We start from the raw sequence: 18,222 nt of genomic DNA on the forward strand, positions 1-18,222 counted from the left end.
CACTGCATGCAATGCAAGCGCTGTTGGGGACACGCTGCAGCCCAGAACTAGCCACTGACTATCTCAAGATGACTACTAAGTGAAATCCAAATCCTACCCCAAACATATGGAAAGACAGAGCCGACAGAGGAGTGTGAGCAAAACCAAATAAACAAATCGTACAGCAGACCACAGGAGTCTAAAAGCTCACCAGGAAATGGCTGCTTCACCCATTGAAGACGTCTGTACAAGAGCTCTGCGTCCCTAACGACTCAAGAAACTTCACAATATGTACAGGTATGGTTTAGAAATGCTATTTCCTTCAAAAGCCAGAAACTTGGGGAAGAGAACAAAATGGTGATATCACAGTCTTTAGCATGCTTTTCATCAATACCCAAGGCTTTCCTACTGAGGAAGAAAGAATCAACAGAATAGCTGAAGAATCGAACAAATATTTATATATAAACACAAAAGATTCACTGTGATATAGGAGTGTAATGAAGTGCTTAAGTTACCAGAATATTCAGAACTTATAAAAAGGACTCCGTTAGAAACATTGCTTTGTAACCCTGCCAAAAATGGCATGGTTAATTTGAAGAAAACCTTATTGGCCCAGAGCTAAATAAATATACGTACCACCTCCCTCGACGAAGTTGGTATCAAACAAACTTACTAAATTTTCCAAAATACAGAAGAGAAAAAGCAGTGTTTAAATCCAAACTCCATCGAATTTTTAAGTTTTTATTATTTAAATACACCATACTAGAGCAAATGTCTCTGAAAATATCACAAATAAAAGATTTTTCTTCTTCATTCAGCAAATTAGAAGTAGGGGGAAATTTCTACACAGTAGCTGCTATGAGCCTGATTTTTTTTTCCAATTTTTTTTCTTTTTTTTTTTCGTTCTTTTTTTTCCTTTGCCATGGAAGTAGCAACATTAGGACGAAAACACTTACATGCATACATACATTGTATTTTACAGAGATACAATAAAAGTGTTTGTGATAGAATATCACAAAAGCCACATCTCTTTCCTTTATCTCATGTTCAGTTTTGATTGAAACACATTTCCTTACAACACTTAAATATACAAAGAGCAAATAGAATGTTGTTAAGGTAAAACACAGGGTACAAACTCTGGCCAGTGCCCTGCTAATTGTTAATGAGGGTAGAAAGCAGATTTGAATGCTTCTTTTAATTAGCTTCATTAGTCATTTCCCTCCTCCCAAGCTCCCTCCCCCCCCCCAAAGATGTCCTCCGGTGGATCTTTTTTCATTTTCTCTACAGTCTCCCATTAGCCCAGGTTCATGGAGTCCTTAATGTTCATATTCAGTCATTTTAATACACCAATAAATGCGGGAAGGGCAATCAAGACTAAAGAAGGTGCAATGCATGGCGCCGGCACTGGGGCTAGCTACAAAGGTGACTTGTCTACTGAAGACGCATGGGATTCGCCTGTGATGAACAAAATCTGAGATGAAGGCACGCATTCTGCATTCCTCTGACCTTTTAGCAGACCTGCAAGAAATACAAACGGGCATCTTAGCTAAAATGGTCAATTTGAGATATTAAACTCAAACATGACTGCTTTTGTCTCCTCTACGTTCACTAATCTTCTTTTATTAGATTACTTTCCAACTGTGACTTGATGGAAGCTTTCTACGCTTACTCCAGCAGCGAAGAACTAAAGCATAACGTTTTCTGCAGCTTTACTAGCAGAGAAAATGAGACAATAAATGGACTTTCATAAAGTTTCTGGTGTAAAGTTCTACAATTAATTGCTGAACTCTCTTCTAAAAAGGATGAATTACATCTCGCCTAGTAGGAGCATCATAAATGCACATGCAGAGCCAAGTGCCCCACAAGGAGGTTTTGGCGTAATATGCTCAACTGTGTGACCTCTGGCAAAGTTACTCTGGGTCTCAGTTTCCTCATCCGGAAAGTGGGGATAATAAGGCTGTTACAAGGATTATATAATACAGATGGAGCACTTTCAACAGTGCCTGGCATGTAATAAAAGCTAAATATTGGCAGTGATCATTCTGATACCCCCACATGACATCCATTCACCCATGTCCTTCTCAGCCTAAAGGTATGTGTTGAAATATATATGTATATGTGGGTATAAGGTAAACATATATACACATACATGCACACCCACATACATACAAATATTCAGATACTACTTTTCACTTAGTATCTATCTGCTATGTCCCTTAGTATTACATAACTATTGTAAATATATATGAATCAAACATATGTGATATGTGAATGACTTGTACTCGATCAAAAAACATAGTTCAAGGGAAGTCTAACTTTCATGTCTAAGTTAGAAATGATAATCCAGTCATCAAATACAATTGGTTTGCAATTACCAAAATGAAATAATATATATTAGGTTTTCATGGTTTTTAAATGACATTTTGAGCTTCCCAGGAAGTTCTCATTTCACCCTTTCCCTAACTTACTATAAAGCCTGAAGTCTATTAGGAACTGCAACCCCCCACTTCCAAGCTAATTAAAGTGGTGGAGGCTTAATTCCCCAGAGTGGAAGCTCAGTGTGAGAAAGGTAATTTGTCTGTCCAGAACAAAGATGCGGTGGCAGCCAGCGAGCATATTTAATAAATGAGCATCAAATGTCCTCTACGATGGACACACACAACACCAATTATGTAACTACAGGGGAATTGCGGGGTGATACGTAAACTAGAACACTTGCTAAATTTTCCTCCAACTACAGAGATGTGAGCTCATATTTTACTGAAAAGCGCAGATAATTCTAGACCAAACAGCCACTCGAGTGGAAGAAATAATTCCAGAGCAGATAAAAATTAGGAAAAAAAAAAAATTAGCCACAATTCCTGATTGTATTTACGTTAACTCTCTAGAAGGCAGTATTCTCCTGAGGACGGCCCAGCCTCCTTTAAATGATACAGACTATAAAATTTTGTAGATCCTTGAACACTAGTGGTCTGAGATTTCACTCAGGACACTACAGGATTTATAAACTCAAAATTATTTTTTCTCAGGATATACCAAAGCCAATGATGCAGAACAACAGCTAAACTACACATCCCAGACACTGGCAACAAATTTCAGGAGAATAAAAGTTTAAAGGGACCAGATGATGGGGACCTATGCTTTCTATACAATTAGCTGCCTTTAAAGAAGGGGTGTATAAATAATCAACTCATTACTTTTAAGCCAGAGGAGCTTGGCTATTTTTATCATGCATCATGCACTAAAAACCTAATTGGTTCAGTGAATAAAAGGAAAGCGGCCAAAACTGATGTCCAGTTTTCCCTACCAAAAATATGGAGGATGAGGAGAGAAGAAAATAATAAAGTGGGGCAGTTTGTCATTTCTCCCCATCTCATCTCCTCCAGAAAGGAAACGCCACAAGGATTTGGGAAAATAATTGTCAAGCATTCTCTAGGTCCAAAAGGCAGTTTACGTTCCACCAGGAAGTGTGTTTTCATTACCTCTTTCCCCTTGCCCTCTCATTAGTGTCTCTCTGGACCACGTTCAGCTTGTCCAAAACCTTTATTTACAAAAACCACCTTGTGAATTGACTGTGCTCGTGGCAAGCTGAGCACCGAGGGCAAATCTGTGAGACATTTATGCCAATGGGGAAATGTTCTTAATTAACATCACCCCCAAAACACAGCTTCTTACCAATGTCTGACAAGAACATATCCTTAAGTTATACTTCCCTCTGCCCTTTAAGAGCTATTAATTTTTGAAGGCCACCTGTCTATTTTTGGCTTCCAACATTAAGGAAGTATATACCAGTTGGTTCTTTCTGGTTGCCTACTATGTTCTGTGATCCAAACCAAACATCCTACCTCTCCCATCCTGAAAAAAGTGTGCAAAACAGAAGACTCACCTGAAAGGCACAATACATGCAATCTTATAACCATGCAAACTAGATGTTTCTCCAGCTCTCCTCCCTGAAACCTCTCAACTTACGCCATCTTGTACCCAATGAGACAGCACCGGGAGACCCTGCTCCTATTCGCTACCTGCCCTTTGCACTTAGTCCCAAGCGAATGTGGCTACTGCCTGTATGCAGCACCGCGCAGCTGGCTCCATTCTCCGTCTTGTCTTCATGTCCCTGAATCCTCACGCTGCACGGTGCTGAGCCGCAACAATCATTTCTTATACTTTGTTAAGTCAGGGAAAGAAATGGTACAAAGCCAGCAACAAACTTAAGATCTAACTTGCAAAAAACTACGCTTTTACATGGGAGGGGATGAGGAAGAGATCAACCATTTTATTCCTAGCACATTTCTTTTGTTGCCTTTTTTTTTTTTTTGCTCCCAAGTATAATTGGAAATGGCTTTGCCTCTACATTGAAATGGTTATCTCAAAATATGTGTTACCTATCCATTGTTCTCAACTCTGCCCTATAGATTCACTTCTTTACAATTCAAAAACTAAAAATCGTAAGTATTTATATGTACTGGCATTCCTTAACGAAGCTTAAAATGCCTCATCGATGGTGACTGGTTCATCTGCAATAAAAAATTAGACTTCTATTCTTAAAATGGTATGCTACATAGCTTCCCATATTAGTAAATTAAACAAAGAAAAGTGTGCCTATTTTGATATAATTGACATTTACTTAATAAAGAAATGGAAAATAAATTTAAACTTAGGCCATAAATTTGAGTAAGGGAAAATGATAAAAATCAGCATTAAAACATGGCAGTATAATTTTAAATGGTAAAAAGTTTTCAAATATTAGTCATTTTCCCCACACACAGCATTAAGAAAATGCATTACAGAAGACAAAGAAGTCTAATATTTTTTCCTGAGCCTTTTGAAGCTTGCTATATTCCTATTTGCAGATAAATGTTGTTTTTTTTTTTGTGATCCTTACAACAGACATTAATGAAGTTCCTATTGTAAATCCATAAAGAATTACCAAGTGAAGTGTGCACTTTTTGTTTCAATGCAATAACTCAGTGCTGTGTGATTGCCTGGGTTAATGATGAAAAAGTCAAACATACTATCAGAGCTGATGGAAAAATCTATCACCAATCTGAAATTAAAATTCATCTGTGGTCAATAAGATTTAATATCCATGCAAGTGGCGCTGTAAAGAGTAAATGAATCAATGTCATCAATACATAATCAGTATGAAATATGATGTGAATAAAATTATGCGCACGAGTCATACATTTCACTCTTTTCTGGGCCAGTGTGGAATGAACAGTCTCTTAACTGAAGGTTGACAGTAATTGTTACAAATTAGGCACAGCAGTTATCAAAATGCACTCACTTGCATAGCTATAGGACTTATTAAGGAGATTAAAATAGATCTAAAACTATCCAGTACTGGGGCGGGGGGGGGGGGGGGGCGGGGCGCTGGACAACTGTTGATCACCATTTTCCCTCTGAAGTGACTTGAACAACTGTATAAAATATCCTCACTTTTAACTCTGGTCCAAAAACTTTCCAGTTGTGGTTCGAGACTCGAGATACATAATCTTCAGTGGAGCGATTCGTGGCCCAAAGTGATTAGCAAAAACCTAGAACTCTGTCTTAAAAGTCGTAACTTCTTCAAATTTTATAAGACTATATATACCAATCAACAAAAATGCCCCCCCTCTGGAATTACACAATGTTTGTAAAACTGCTCTTCTCAAAACAGCACGGTAAACTGGGTTTGGAAGGCAGGTGTCCGGAATTGCTACAACCGATGCAGAAATCATTCTTTCATGATAAAGACATTTACTCCCTTTTTCTACCATAAATGCTCTAATTTGCCTCCCCCAATCACCTATTCACATCGTACTTCTGAATTTCAAAACTGTCAAGTGGGAAAACCAACCGGTTATATGGAAGTTTTATGCTTTGACTTAGCATTGATAATCCTCTGTTCAACACTGGGGAGGCTACACATATAACTAAGTCAGGACCTTTTTGGAACTACAAAAGATTCACAATTTAATCAGTCGATATTCCTATTTCTGAACCCTGTACGTACGAGTCGTCTACATTTCTTTAAAGGGCACACGAAAACACATCCGCCCAGGAGAACTCCCTTGAAGGTTGAACCTTCCAACTCGCTCTAATAAAGCTTATTAGCAGCTGCTACGTATTCACCTTCTGGTCTGGCAGTAGTGGATTGCTCTGAAGTGAATTCAAATGGCCATTGATGAGAGCTGTAGGTCTATCATGTTCACAAAATAAACTGCCATTGATGTAGTGAAACCGATCTCCTGGGACCAGGCGATTCCGGCAGGTAGAGCATGTAAAACACTGAAAGAGAAAAGCAAACCCACTGAAAACGAGTACAAATTAAGTCTTTTTTGTCACAAGTTTATAAATTGTTCGTAAGCAAGTATCCGTCAAGTACAGAGCCACTTAGGGTTTAGTGTTTTTCTTCCTTCGACAGGATTCCAGAAAACAGTAAGCCCGAACGCAATCAACTGGATCAGGCTAAAGGGGGGGGGGGGGGGGGGAAACCGGTACATGTGGGGTTCGGGGGGGTGGGGGGGGGGGGGGGGGGGGGGGGGGGAGCGAGTATGTACTACTAATCACCGCCAAGCTACAACTTCAGTAGATCCCTTTAGTGTCTACGGCTTGAGGAAACAGAGTTTAAGGAGAAATGCTTTGTTTCTGCGTAGGAAAGGTAGGATTCTTTTTAAAAGACAGGAGGGGCAAATGCTACCTTCAGATGATACACATTGCCTTGGGCCCTCATGACGAGTTCGCTCGCAGGAATCGACTGTCCGCAAGCGCTGCAGGCACCGCTATTCCCAAATAACCTGCAACAAAGATGACGGGGGACACCAATGAATAACCCGAAACCAAAGAAAAAGAACGAAAGACATCCCCTGGCCTCTGGCCCTCCCTTTGAAATGCATTTGATGAGAGGCTGAATTCTGACTCAGGCTTCAAATTTTAGGAGTGATTTATATAATCCGGGAAAAATCCTTTTTGGGGGGCCACAGCTAACTTCTGCCTACCGCAGAGGAAGAGATGCCCCGGATTTAATCAAAATATTGACTTACACCTCCAGCAAATACAAAACAATTCTGTTCTACACACATTTTATCAGATTACTGGGTTCATCATAAAAAAGAAAGATACAATTCATGACTGGAGTTTAAATGCATTGTGTCCTTGAAATTATATGAAGAACTCTTTTGTACTTTAATCATATCTTGAGATATGAGTCATCAAAAGGGTTAAGAGGATTTGATTGTATATCTAAGAAGACATCATGCTCAGTGTATTGAAACTCCCGTAAACCTCCATCAGTGCAGACTTTCCATTAGAAACTCTCTGCTATCCAGGTTGATATATAATGTGTATGGGTTAACCTTTTCAATCATGGTGTCAACACTTAAGATTTGCCTCTGCTCATCTCTTTCATCCTAACCTTCTCTCTCTCTTGATAATGAAATGCTTGCTCCAACTTCCCTCTATCTGCTCCTGAGTCCACAATTTAGATTACTTCATCTCTGCTAGCAACAAACTGAATGAAATTTCGATTTGAGCAGAAAGTAATTTACCGGGATCTGGACCCATTTGTCATCATATCTCTCTGGGTGTTTGCTGTATCACTGCAGTTTTCCTATGCAATCAAATGAGACCACAACATCTGCCATAGGGGGAGGAGGGGGAGAAGGAGAAGGCTGTAGAGGAGGGGAAAGCTCAAGGAAGTGTGGTGTACTGAAGAAAAATATATACGTAATTCCTAATATCCTTCCATGGGCACAACAAAATATTTTAATGAATACCGAACTTTGGCTTTTATGATGTCTGTAGACTCAAGCTGGGAAGCTTTATTTGCTTTTGGGCTTCCCTTTTTAATATCCACAAATATTTATTAAACAGACCAAAATGATTTCACATTGAAAGGTGATATCGGAACAAGTAAGCAGGGTCAGAGAAGCACTTTTCAACAATGAAAAACAACGTAATAGGACTTACAAATTAACATATTAGTGTCATAATAAATATTAGTATTTGCATTTCCTCCTTGTCCAAATAAAGTCATAAAATGCAGTTTGTGTCAAACCAGGAGACATGTTCCTATAGAACACCCCGTAATCTGAATGATTGCGGCATGCCTCTATATAAAAATAATTGCTTTGTGTTTTCAGAATCTGGTCTTGCAGAAGAGGCTTGTCATGTTCAAACTACTAATTTGCTGTCGCCACTTTATTGAAAATAGCCTGTAAGTTGTTATTAAATGTATCGACTGAACGACAGGGAGAGTAGTAAAACTGCCCCTTAAGATGGCTTTTAATAGGAAGCCCGAGAAACAAATTTTGCAGCAGCATCGATTTGAAGAGTTCAATCAAAACTCCATTTCAAAACTAATTAGTCTGAGATCCACGACACATTGACACGTTCTTGCAGAATCAGAACAGTTACACAGAGAAAGCTGAAATAATACAGTCAGGACCTCTAGCCACAGGACCACACCGTGTGGGAGCTCAGGGCCACTGGCTGCCGTCTCCTAATGCTGGACCACTTCAGGAACACTGATGGGGACCTCCTGGTGTCTCACCCCCAGCACCCTTCTCGAGTGTTGAGTGTGGGTTGTCACTGCTGCCGGGGGCGGCGGCGGGGGGGGGGTTCTCAGAAGGGCAGGACGGCCAGAGAATTAGCGTGGCCATGGGCAAAGAGTTTATAGTCAACAGCAGGGCTCTTCCAATCCTCAAGAGGAGTACCGAATTCAAACAATCTGAGTAAAAATAAAGTTAAAAACATGTCGATGTGGCTGAATACATGCTGAGGATAAAGGTAGGGAGGGTGTAGATAATGGGGATGGGGAACAGAACCCTACTACAGCTAAGGACCAAATATCCTCTAACAGCAACCCAGAAGTATTTTAATGGATAAGAGTCTATAATTATGGCTGCCACTACCAACAGGTACACCGTGACACTCCATCTCAAAAATACCCTTTCACAGTACCGATCTGATTACCCAGCCTAAGTGTTCATTTATTTAACAATTCACCCTGAGTAAAGTCGGTTGTATGTCTTCCACAACTAAGTGTATTTTAATAATCAGGGCAGTCGTATGTAATCCAAAAGCTTTTCATACATCCTATTTTCTCCAGTGCCACTTTCATAACCTTTCAGGGAACAGTCAGCCACAAAATCATGGGATTCCTAAAGTGTCAGAAATTACAGTTACAAAGTTTGAAAATGACCACAATCTACCCGGGACTGATGTGCTATTGAACAACATTATTAATGGGGTTTAAGATCTTTCCACGTCTACAGCTTTCATGCTGCCTCAGAACAGAACAACTTACATGTCTATATACATTTTTAATCCCCTTTTACCATAGACGAAGGCTACCATTAGAATTCCACCCTTTTTCTGAAAAGTTGTGTGGTTTTCTTTTCTTTTTACTTTTTCTTTTTTTTTTACAACGTTTCTGTGTGCTGTAGAGTTAATTATCTAACCAGGGGGACTGTCCAGGACAGTGTTTGATTTAAAAGGCTCGAGGCTTTAGGTGCTCAATTAAGTAGCTATCGGTCTCAGACTGGACTATAATGGGCTCTTTTCTCTTTAACTCAAGCAATGGGGAGATATACCCCAGGTCAGGCTAATTAAAGCCAGGGGAGTCTTTAATTGTGATGACAGAATCGGTTTCAGTTTCCTTTCTTTGGGTCCTCAGTCCAAGAAGGTCGTTAATATTTCAGCATTTGGGCAATGCAATCAATCACAAACATCAAGAGGTTCCTTATATGGGGAAAAGGGAAAAGAAAGGAAGAAATCGCACCAAACCTCTGCACTTTAAAGGTGCTTTGCTCCTATATGAAAAACGCCATGTAGTGTTAGTACCGCTCACCAGCTCCGCTCCAACTCTCCTTGCTGACATGAAGAGATGGACAGCAGTTGTATTTTTAGTTTAGTAATAATGCTTAGCATCTTTTAGTAACTTCAGTGACCCATAGGTGGGCTTATTTTCAACTGCATTATTACTTCAAGCCAAATACATGCAATATGGCGTGCTACCTGTGTTTTCTAAACTGCTTTCAGGCAAGGAGAGGTGCGTTTTTAAAAGTATGGCTGAAAGGTATACATTTGTACCTGCAAGTAAATATCAGCATCCTATCTGAGGAGAAAAATGCACATCCACAGCTACTGATCCAGAAGCAATTGGTTTTCCAGCAGGTTCCTATATTTAATCTAAATTCTGCACCAGCTATATTAAATGTAACAAAGAAATGCAACCCAGAAATTATGCCTGGAGCCAAGTCCATTAAAGGTACTTCGGAATAACTAGAGACCAAGCACCTTAAAAGCACCAGAAGCTATTGATACTTAAGAGGGGGGCTGTGAATAATCGCAATTGCTGCATTAGAGAGGGGAGGGAGAAAAAAAAAAAAATCAGCCAAATTACGCTTGGTTAATTCAGAGTAACAGATCTGCCCCCAAGTGAATTGGAGGCCTTGAATTAATTCTGTTATGACAAATCAAGATAAACGTTCCCCCTAAATTGCATGCGATTTAATTAATTTTTGAGATCCTGGGTTTTTTTTTTTTCCTAGCTAATAGTTCACATGCTCCTGTGCTGTCATTGTGCTTGAGTGGGCAGACTTCAAAGTGATATTAAATAACCAACTATTAGATTTACCTAGCACGTCCTATTGGAAAAGTGCCATTTAATTACCTAGCCTGTTCAATTAAAGGGACAGCATTCTCTGAATATAGCAGCTTGCTGTTGATTACCAGGGAAATGAACTCGATGTCTGGCGGCGCCTCGGTTCCTAACGCTACCCCCTCCCCAAACACACCCTCTACCATCAACCACCCCCAATCCCCCCGCCCGGGACCCCCACCCCTGGCCGCGCGGCGCTCACTGCGGCTGCGGGCGCCACGTGAACGCCCGAGAGGAGCCGGGGGAAAGAAAGAGCGAAGGCTCGCACGGCTCCCGCCCTGCGCTCGCCCCCTCGCGGGCCCGAGGCCGCCGACCCGTAGGACGCCTCGAACGCGGCCTCGGGCGGCGCTGAGCCCGGTGGGGCCCAAGCGAGAAAGGGCTCGCCGAGGACCTCCACCCGGGCTTCCGGTGCGTTTCCTCGCCCTCCCCGGACCTGGGGCCCCACCCGTCGGTCTCCGAACTTCCTCCTTTCGCTGCACTTTCCGCGCCAGTCTTCGGGCCCGAGATAGGGGTGGAGGAAGAAGGGTTCGAGGAAAAGAGTTTCGAACGCTACTTGGTGGCGCTTGGATAGAGCTGGGGGGTCGGAAGCTGGGGGTAGGGAGAGAGGGGACAGTTACAAGGTTCGCCGACTTTTGTAGCGGGGGTGGGCAGGCGTTGGCCCCTTTAAGATCCACCCTCCTCCTTCCCCTCCACACCCCCCCCCCCCCGTCTTCCTCTCCCTCTCTTAGAGGCCAATTTTGTTAATTAAATGTTTTGTTTGCGACGCAGCTCTCATTCATTGCGGACACGTCATTCGGAGCAGATCTAAGCCAGAGACCAGATCTCATTAGATAAAGCCCATCAGAACTAAGAAAATGGAGGAGCCACTAATTAAAGCTTTTAATTGTGCGGATTCGCTGCAGCAAGGCAGCGGCTTTATCTGAAATCTTGGAGGGAGAGGCGGCAGAAGACCAGTTCTGCCCAATCAACACCGGGTCACGCAGGGGGAAGGGACTAGGGAAAAGCAGTGCCCCCCCCATCCCCACCACCACCACCACCACCACCACCTTCCCGGCCCTGCTTCCCCGCAGCTTTTTAGCCATATCTTGGTAGTTTTCAAAAGATCACACCTCAAAGTCAGTTTAAAGCCCCTTAATAGATCGCTCTGTGGTCCCAATCGGGCGGAGGTGCCCAAGGATCCCCTTCACCTGGCGTCTGGCAAGCGAATTACTCCGCTCTTCGGTGGCCACCCTTGCAGAATTCAAAGCTCCTCCAACAAGTGGGCCTGGAGCGGGTGGGGGGCGGGTACTGGGGAGGGAGTAGCTGAGAGGAAAAGGACCGCGCGAGCCTCCTCACCTTCCCACCCTTCCGGCATCTTGATCGGCAGAGGGAGGGAACACTGAAGGAAGACTTCAGAGATTCCTCAGCCTGGAGGTGGGGGAGCTCAGCAGCTGATGAGCCCTGAGCAGAGTGGGAGGCCATGATCAATTTGGTACTGAGCTATGACTCCTCTCTCCCTGGAGAGATCTAAGGTTCTCAGTTTAGCATCTAGTTCAAGAGCAAGCCTGGCTCCAGTTTTCAAAATCAGAGGAAAAAAAAGAGAGAATACGGACCCAATTAATTAAGGCGCGGGGCTGGGCACACATCCTCCATTGCTCCATTAAGCCAGTTGAAAACACCAAATGGGCATTTATATTTGGTCCCAAGAATAGGGAAAGGAGCCGATTCCCAGAAAGCCACTTGCCTAAACTTGTCTTGAGGGAATGCAAGTGGACCCATCTTCTTTTTAATTAGTGGTAATCAGAAGCGAAGGCTTTCTCGAAAGCACTTGGAGATGAGGTGAATCTGTACCATTCACCGCATCTGAACAGTCAATTTTTGCACTTTAAGCTACCCTGCCTTCTTACCAGTTTTGCTCTCTATTTAATTACAATACTGTCAAAGCTCCTGGCATTGCTTGGAAGGAGGACCAGAAAGCATTACACCCATGCTCCTGCTGATTTCCCAACATTTACTTCTAAAAGAACACTTAGTGAAATTAATGCTGCCATCTTAATTTAAAAATAAAAGCCCTCTCCCGTCCTATATTTCTTTTACTTGGCTGATTAAGGATGCCAGCAGAATGGACATAGGTTGCATTATCGGAATAACCAAATGTCATTTTACTCCATCATTTCAGATTAATGAAATTACTGGGGTAAACATACACATACTCAGCTCTGAACTGTACTGGGATCTTCTGCACTTTTAGATGCAGAGTTGAGGGAATCACAATGGAACTAAACTTTGTACAAAATACCTCATCCACTGATTCACCCGCATTGAAGAGAGCAATGTTTTCTACTAATATTCTATAAAGAAAACGGTTTAGGACAGAAATTTAACTAGAATGCAATTCTTCGTAAAAGTGAGCGGTTCTCTAATATCAACGGTTCTCTAGTATCAACGGTGTGCGTGTGGGTTTTTTGTTGTTTTTTTTTTTTTTTAATTACTGGATGTTGAAACAGAACACCTCCTAGAAGCATTCATGTGCATCAGTCTATCAAACCATTTACTCAAATTAAATGTGTAATCCTTCAAATGCCTCCTTTCAAATTAATGAGTTTAAGTAGCTTGAGTTCACCTGAAAAGATCCTATAGGCACCTGACCTCCTGAATTCTTTCCATTAATTGCACTGAAACTTGTTGGAAAAGACTGCTTACACAGGCATATGAATGTTCCTATACATTGCTTTAAAATGCAAGATTAGTATAATTCTATAGCCTCTTTTCCTAAATCTCTTTTGGGAATCAAGAGTAGTGATACAAACAACAACAACAACCCAAAATCAGAACATTCCTCAACTGAAAAACCTGCAAATTCTACATCACGAACCACACACTAACACTGAGCATTACAAGCCTCCAACTAACAGTCTACAAAGAAAAACACTACCACTGAGGGTTTTTATGTTTTGTTGAGGGGGGGAGAGGGAGGGAGTTTACTATGAGAAGAATTACAAGTTTTTTAAACTGATGGGTAATCAGCATTTTTCACAAGGAGCACAAAGAATGAGTCACAGTTTTCCACTCAAAAAAGTTTAAAAGAGTTTATGTAAATATAATTAGCCATCACCATAGGCAAATCATTTTTAACTACACTTATTTCTAAGGCAATCTTTTGTCTCTGAGTTTCTATGTAGGTCCCTACCTTTCTTTAAGGTAGCAGCCTAACTCCCACTTTTCAGGGTCCAGTTGGAGCAGACCACTTAAAATTCTGGTCAGGAGAGTGCCCAACCTTTGCACACCTAACAGCCCAGTCCCACCAGATGGACAAGAGTTTTTACTTAGTATGGCTTCTGCCATCAATTTATTATTAAAAACTGAAAGATTAACACATGCTCCTCGAACCCCTTAAATCGAACCAACCAGGTTTTTCAGGTGAAGGTTACACCGTATTCTCACAGGTATCCTGTTCCTTTCCTTAAAACCCTTGGTAACCTTTGGCCTTGCCATTGCTCTGCTCACCATCTAAAGGGAAGCAGCCAAGTCTTACCTAATGTAGTCATTTCTGCAAAGGATCATGCCGCTCTTGGTGTAACAGGACGTGCCGATGTCGCCCAGCTGCGCCTGGCAGCAGGAGCACTTGAGGCACCGGCTGTGCCAGTAGCTGTCCATGGCATAGAGCAGAAAGCGGTCCGCAATCTTGCCCCCGCAGCCTGCGCACCGCTTCCAGGAGAGGGAGCCGGCCGTCACGGGGGGCGGCTGTGAGCTGCTGCCCGGATTCACCATGGTCTGCAGAGGGCGGGAAGGGGACAGGGAGAGAAAGACAAAACAGGGGCGATGCAAAAGTTAGTGGTAATCGCCGCGCGAGAGCGAAGCCGTGCCCCCCCCCCACCCCCAGAGCCTCTGGAAGGAAGCAGCAGGGCAACGGCGCGCAGGAGGGTGAGGGGGAGAGGGAAGGAGGGAGGATAGCCGGCAGCAGCCGCCTGTTTACTTTTCTCAAGCTTTGTTCTGGGGCCACGAGCTCCTCTCAACTTTCCAGCGCTCGCCGCCGCTGACAATTTCAGCTTGGGTACTGTCAAAACTCCGAGAGCGAGGCTCGGCGGCGCGCTCCACCCCTCGCGGCGCCTCCTCCCAGCCCCCGCCTCCGCCCACTGCCCCCTCCTCCCTCCTTCGCTGCCCGCCTCCAGCAAATGAGGGTCAAACCCACCCACCGCCGCGCCGGGCCCCTCCCCGGCCCCCGCCGAGCCCCGAGAGCTAGCCGAGGGGAGCGGGGAGGCGGCCCCCGCCGGAGCCACGTTCCCTCCCGAGCTCTGCCCTGGGAAGTGCAGCTGCAGTTCACAAGTTGGAAATAGTTCGGTTTTCTGAAAGGGAGGGAGGGAGGGAAGGAGGGAGAAACCGGCAGAGGGGAAGAGGGAGAGCGTGGTGGTGGGAGGGGAGGCGAGGGGACGCGAGGGAGGGGGTGCGGTGTGTAAAGTTGCGAAACTGGTTTTTCGTATTTTAAACAGCACCTTTCACATGCCATTGTGGTGACCGCCATCTCCCATTATTGTTCCAAATCTCATTTCATTTTGAAGATCAATGAGTGTTTTCTCTGGGTTTTCAGGACACAGGCAAGAATAATAGATCATTGAACTTTAGGATGCCTGTTAACTTCCTATACAAACACTCTCCACTTTGGTCTCACTAATCTGCCCTTGATCAGCAATTTAAATGCTAAAGCTTTGTTCCTCCAAAGGGGGGGGGGCGTTACAGATAATATGCGAGAAGGCACTATTAAGGGATGCACAAGTTATATTCGAGCCAGTCCTGCTGTCACCAAAAACTGCTTTTAAAAATTCCCCACTCTTTCTAATGAATGTCACGAGAGGCAACTGGGGTATAATATAGGAATCAATTTATAAAGCTTAGCCTAAACCGATTAATTTGTTGCCTCCAATCCTGAGTCCAATAAAGTCCTAGTGTTCCTCCAGTCACTTATTCTATAAAAAGATCAAGTTATTTACTGCCAATTAAGCAGCCTGTTTTGTCTTTGTCCTCTGTAAGCCGAGAGTGTAGGCTCCCCCTGAGGCTCCCGGCTATCTGCTCAAGACATTCAGCTGATACCTCAGAAGGGAGAGGGCGAACTTTGCCTGTCCCCGGCCCAACTTGGCTGCTGCAAAAAAACCAGGGAAAGGGAACGAAACAAGGACTCGGGTTCCTTAAATAGGCCGATTTTAAACACATTTCCTCCGAAAGAGTCCCGGAACGTGTGTCCAGTGACCGCACAATAAACCAGAATAAGAACTGCACCAATTAAGCTGTAACAAAACCCTGAGACTTTGGAAACAGGACCACTCTAAAACCCATTAGCATTGCATTCATCCGAATGCATCATACCTTTATGTAAATTGATTTATCTGATGCATTTACTCGAGGAATTGCTTTTTGTTACAATTTCAGCCCTAACCCAAATGAATCTGCATTTCCTGCCCGAGGTCTTTAAACTGTTTCCCCCAACGTTTTAATCGCTCCGAATTCCTTTTTAAAAGGGGAGAGGGAGGGAGGAGATTCCAAGCTCTTCCCCGCCCCCATCTTTGGTGAGAGGTAAATATATATGTATATTTTTTTTTGAAAAGGAAACATTACACTGAGAAAAGCATCCAGTAACCCCATTAGCTAAAGCTCTTAAGGACAAGCAATACCTTAATGCTGATTAAATCTAAAAGAGATGAATCAAGAGGACTGACCAGAAACTGACTCCCTTGATAACTAAGGACGGGCCCTCATCAAGTTTCATTTAGAGTTGGAAAAAAAAGAAAGCTTTTAAGTTAAATAGGCTTATACTCTAGTAATTACATAGCCAAGCAATTTAGGTCCTGGGATAGTCAGTGAAATAGAAAGCAGAACTGGCAGCTAGAGGCAAAATCTGCCCCTCTTTAACAACGTCTCTGGTGTTTTTTAATGGAGACCAGGGGAGGGACAAACGTAGCGCTGGCAATTTGTAGTACAAAAATGGATGCTTAATTCATGTCTTGATTTTAATTAGGTGATTCACCGGATTTCTCCTGGATTGGAACAAAAGACTTATAAGCCAAGAGGAATTTTTGAAAAGAACCAGCAATACTGAATCCTGCTCACTTAGATCCTTTCTGCCACTGTTTCAAAAATAGTGTTTACTGGGGGGGGGGGGGGGTCGTGACTATTTCCCCCACATTACTTCTCATACTTAAACCCTCATTTAAGCACCTCCTGCCTCTCCCTTAGGAACTGAAAATATCCCCACCCCCCTCCAAGGTCCCCACCAGCCCCGTCTCCAAGAAGAACCCTTTTGTAAGCAGGAACCGCTACAAAGCTGGCTGCCCGGGGCTGGCTGCCCTCCGTGCTAGCTCGCAGGCCGGCCTCGGTAGTTTCAGACTCGCGCATTATCTAAGCCGACGTATTGTTTACTTGCAATTTGGGACGGTCAAGGGAAGGAAGCCAAAGAAAACAGCCCGGGCCCAAATCGGCCCCCTCCTCCCTCTCCCCCCTCCTTGCCCGCGGCTCCCCAGCCGTCCCCTTACCTGCTTTTCCCCTATATTGCAATATTGCGAAAGGCGGCGGCGGCGAAAAGCGAGCGAAGCCGCTCGGCTTCCAAGGAAGGGGCGCCTTGGCTGGCGGAGCTGGAGGGAGTGGGGGGGGATGTTCTCGCAGAAGCAGGAAAGGGGAGGAGGGGGCTAAGGGCTGTTTTTTTTTTTTTTTTAACGCGTTGCTCTGAGGCTGGGTTGGGGGGGCCCCGCGTTAAGTGGCAGGCGGCCGAGAGCAGGAGTGTCAGTCTCAGTCCTCGGCGTTCTCCTCCGCCTCCGGCTCCGCGCGAGCAGCTGCAGGAGCCCTCGGCCCGCGCGGCGCGGCTTCAGGCGCGGCGCAGCGGCAGCAACTGCTGCAATCGCTGCTGCAAGTTTGGCAATGTGGCTTCACTTTGTATATTCCCCCGCCCGGCGGCCCCCGCCCCCGCCCGCGCGCCTCCCGCTCCTCCTCCTCCTCCACCGCCTTCCTCCCTCCCGCGCGCTCGCTGGCTCGCTCGGGGCTGGCGGCGGTGGCCGCTCGGCCGAGCTTCCTGCCCCTCCAGCCGGGGAGCAGCCGCAGAGACAACAGCCCCGGAGCGGCGGCGGCGGCGGGTGCGGAGGCCGGGAGGGGGGCGCACGCGGGAGCCGGGGAGCTGCGGCCGGCCGGGGCCCGGCGCGCTGGAGCCTGCGCCGCTGCCCGGGCTGCTGCTGCTGCCCGGCTCGGAGGAGGAGGAGGAGGAGGCGGCGGCGGCGGCGGCGGCAGCGCGGGCCTCTAGCCGGCTCGCTCGCTCCCTCCGCGGCGCTTACACATGTGTTACTGACAGAGCAAAATCCCAACTACTCCCCGGCTCTGCCGCCGACGTCAGCGACCCTCAGCCACTGGGCGGCCGGATTGTTCAGGCGGAATAATAAAACCTGCCAATCCGGGGAAGGACAAAGGGATGACTGAAACGAGACTCTGGGGGCGGGGGAGAGAGGGAGGCGGCGGAGTGGGCCGGGGAAGGAGAAGGGAAGGGCCGCAATCAGGTGGGGAGCGGAGACCCGGGCGCCGGGGCCCCCATGGGGGCCGTGCTCCGCGGCCCGAGCTCGCGAGCCGAGGCGCGGGGCGCCGCTGCT

At 45.0% G+C, this 18,222-nt stretch overlaps 1 protein-coding gene across 3 annotated transcripts; it reads right to left on the reverse strand.

Annotated features, from left to right (window-relative positions):
- Positions 1-706: 706 nt before the first annotated feature.
- LMO4 (LIM domain only 4) lies at positions 707-17,855 on the reverse strand. Of its 3 annotated transcripts, XM_025872131.2 has the most exons (6): positions 17,125-17,855; positions 15,094-15,176; positions 14,136-14,374; positions 6,659-6,755; positions 6,091-6,246; positions 707-1,497 (listed from the first exon to the last, which is right to left on the reverse strand). In XM_025872131.2, the coding sequence occupies exons 3-6, from the start codon at positions 14,369-14,371 to the stop codon at positions 1,489-1,491; spliced, it is 498 nt and encodes a 165-aa protein (XP_025727916.1). In that variant the 5' UTR covers positions 14,372-14,374; positions 15,094-15,176; positions 17,125-17,855; the 3' UTR covers positions 707-1,488. The 3 variants fall into 3 exon arrangements, with proteins under 3 accessions (XP_025727916.1, XP_025727914.1, XP_025727915.1); XM_025872129.2 differs by lacking the exon at positions 15,094-15,176 and having other exon boundaries at positions 17,125-17,839; XM_025872130.2 differs by lacking the exons at positions 15,094-15,176; positions 17,125-17,855 and adding an exon at positions 14,577-14,729.
- Between the last annotated feature and the right edge of the window lie 367 nt (positions 17,856-18,222).

This window comes from Callorhinus ursinus, unplaced genomic scaffold, assembly GCF_003265705.2.
Source record: "Callorhinus ursinus isolate GAN/ISIS: 27379988/994484 unplaced genomic scaffold, GSC_fseal_2.0 scaffold9, whole genome shotgun sequence".
Classification (NCBI taxonomy): Eukaryota; Metazoa; Chordata; class Mammalia; order Carnivora; family Otariidae; genus Callorhinus; species Callorhinus ursinus.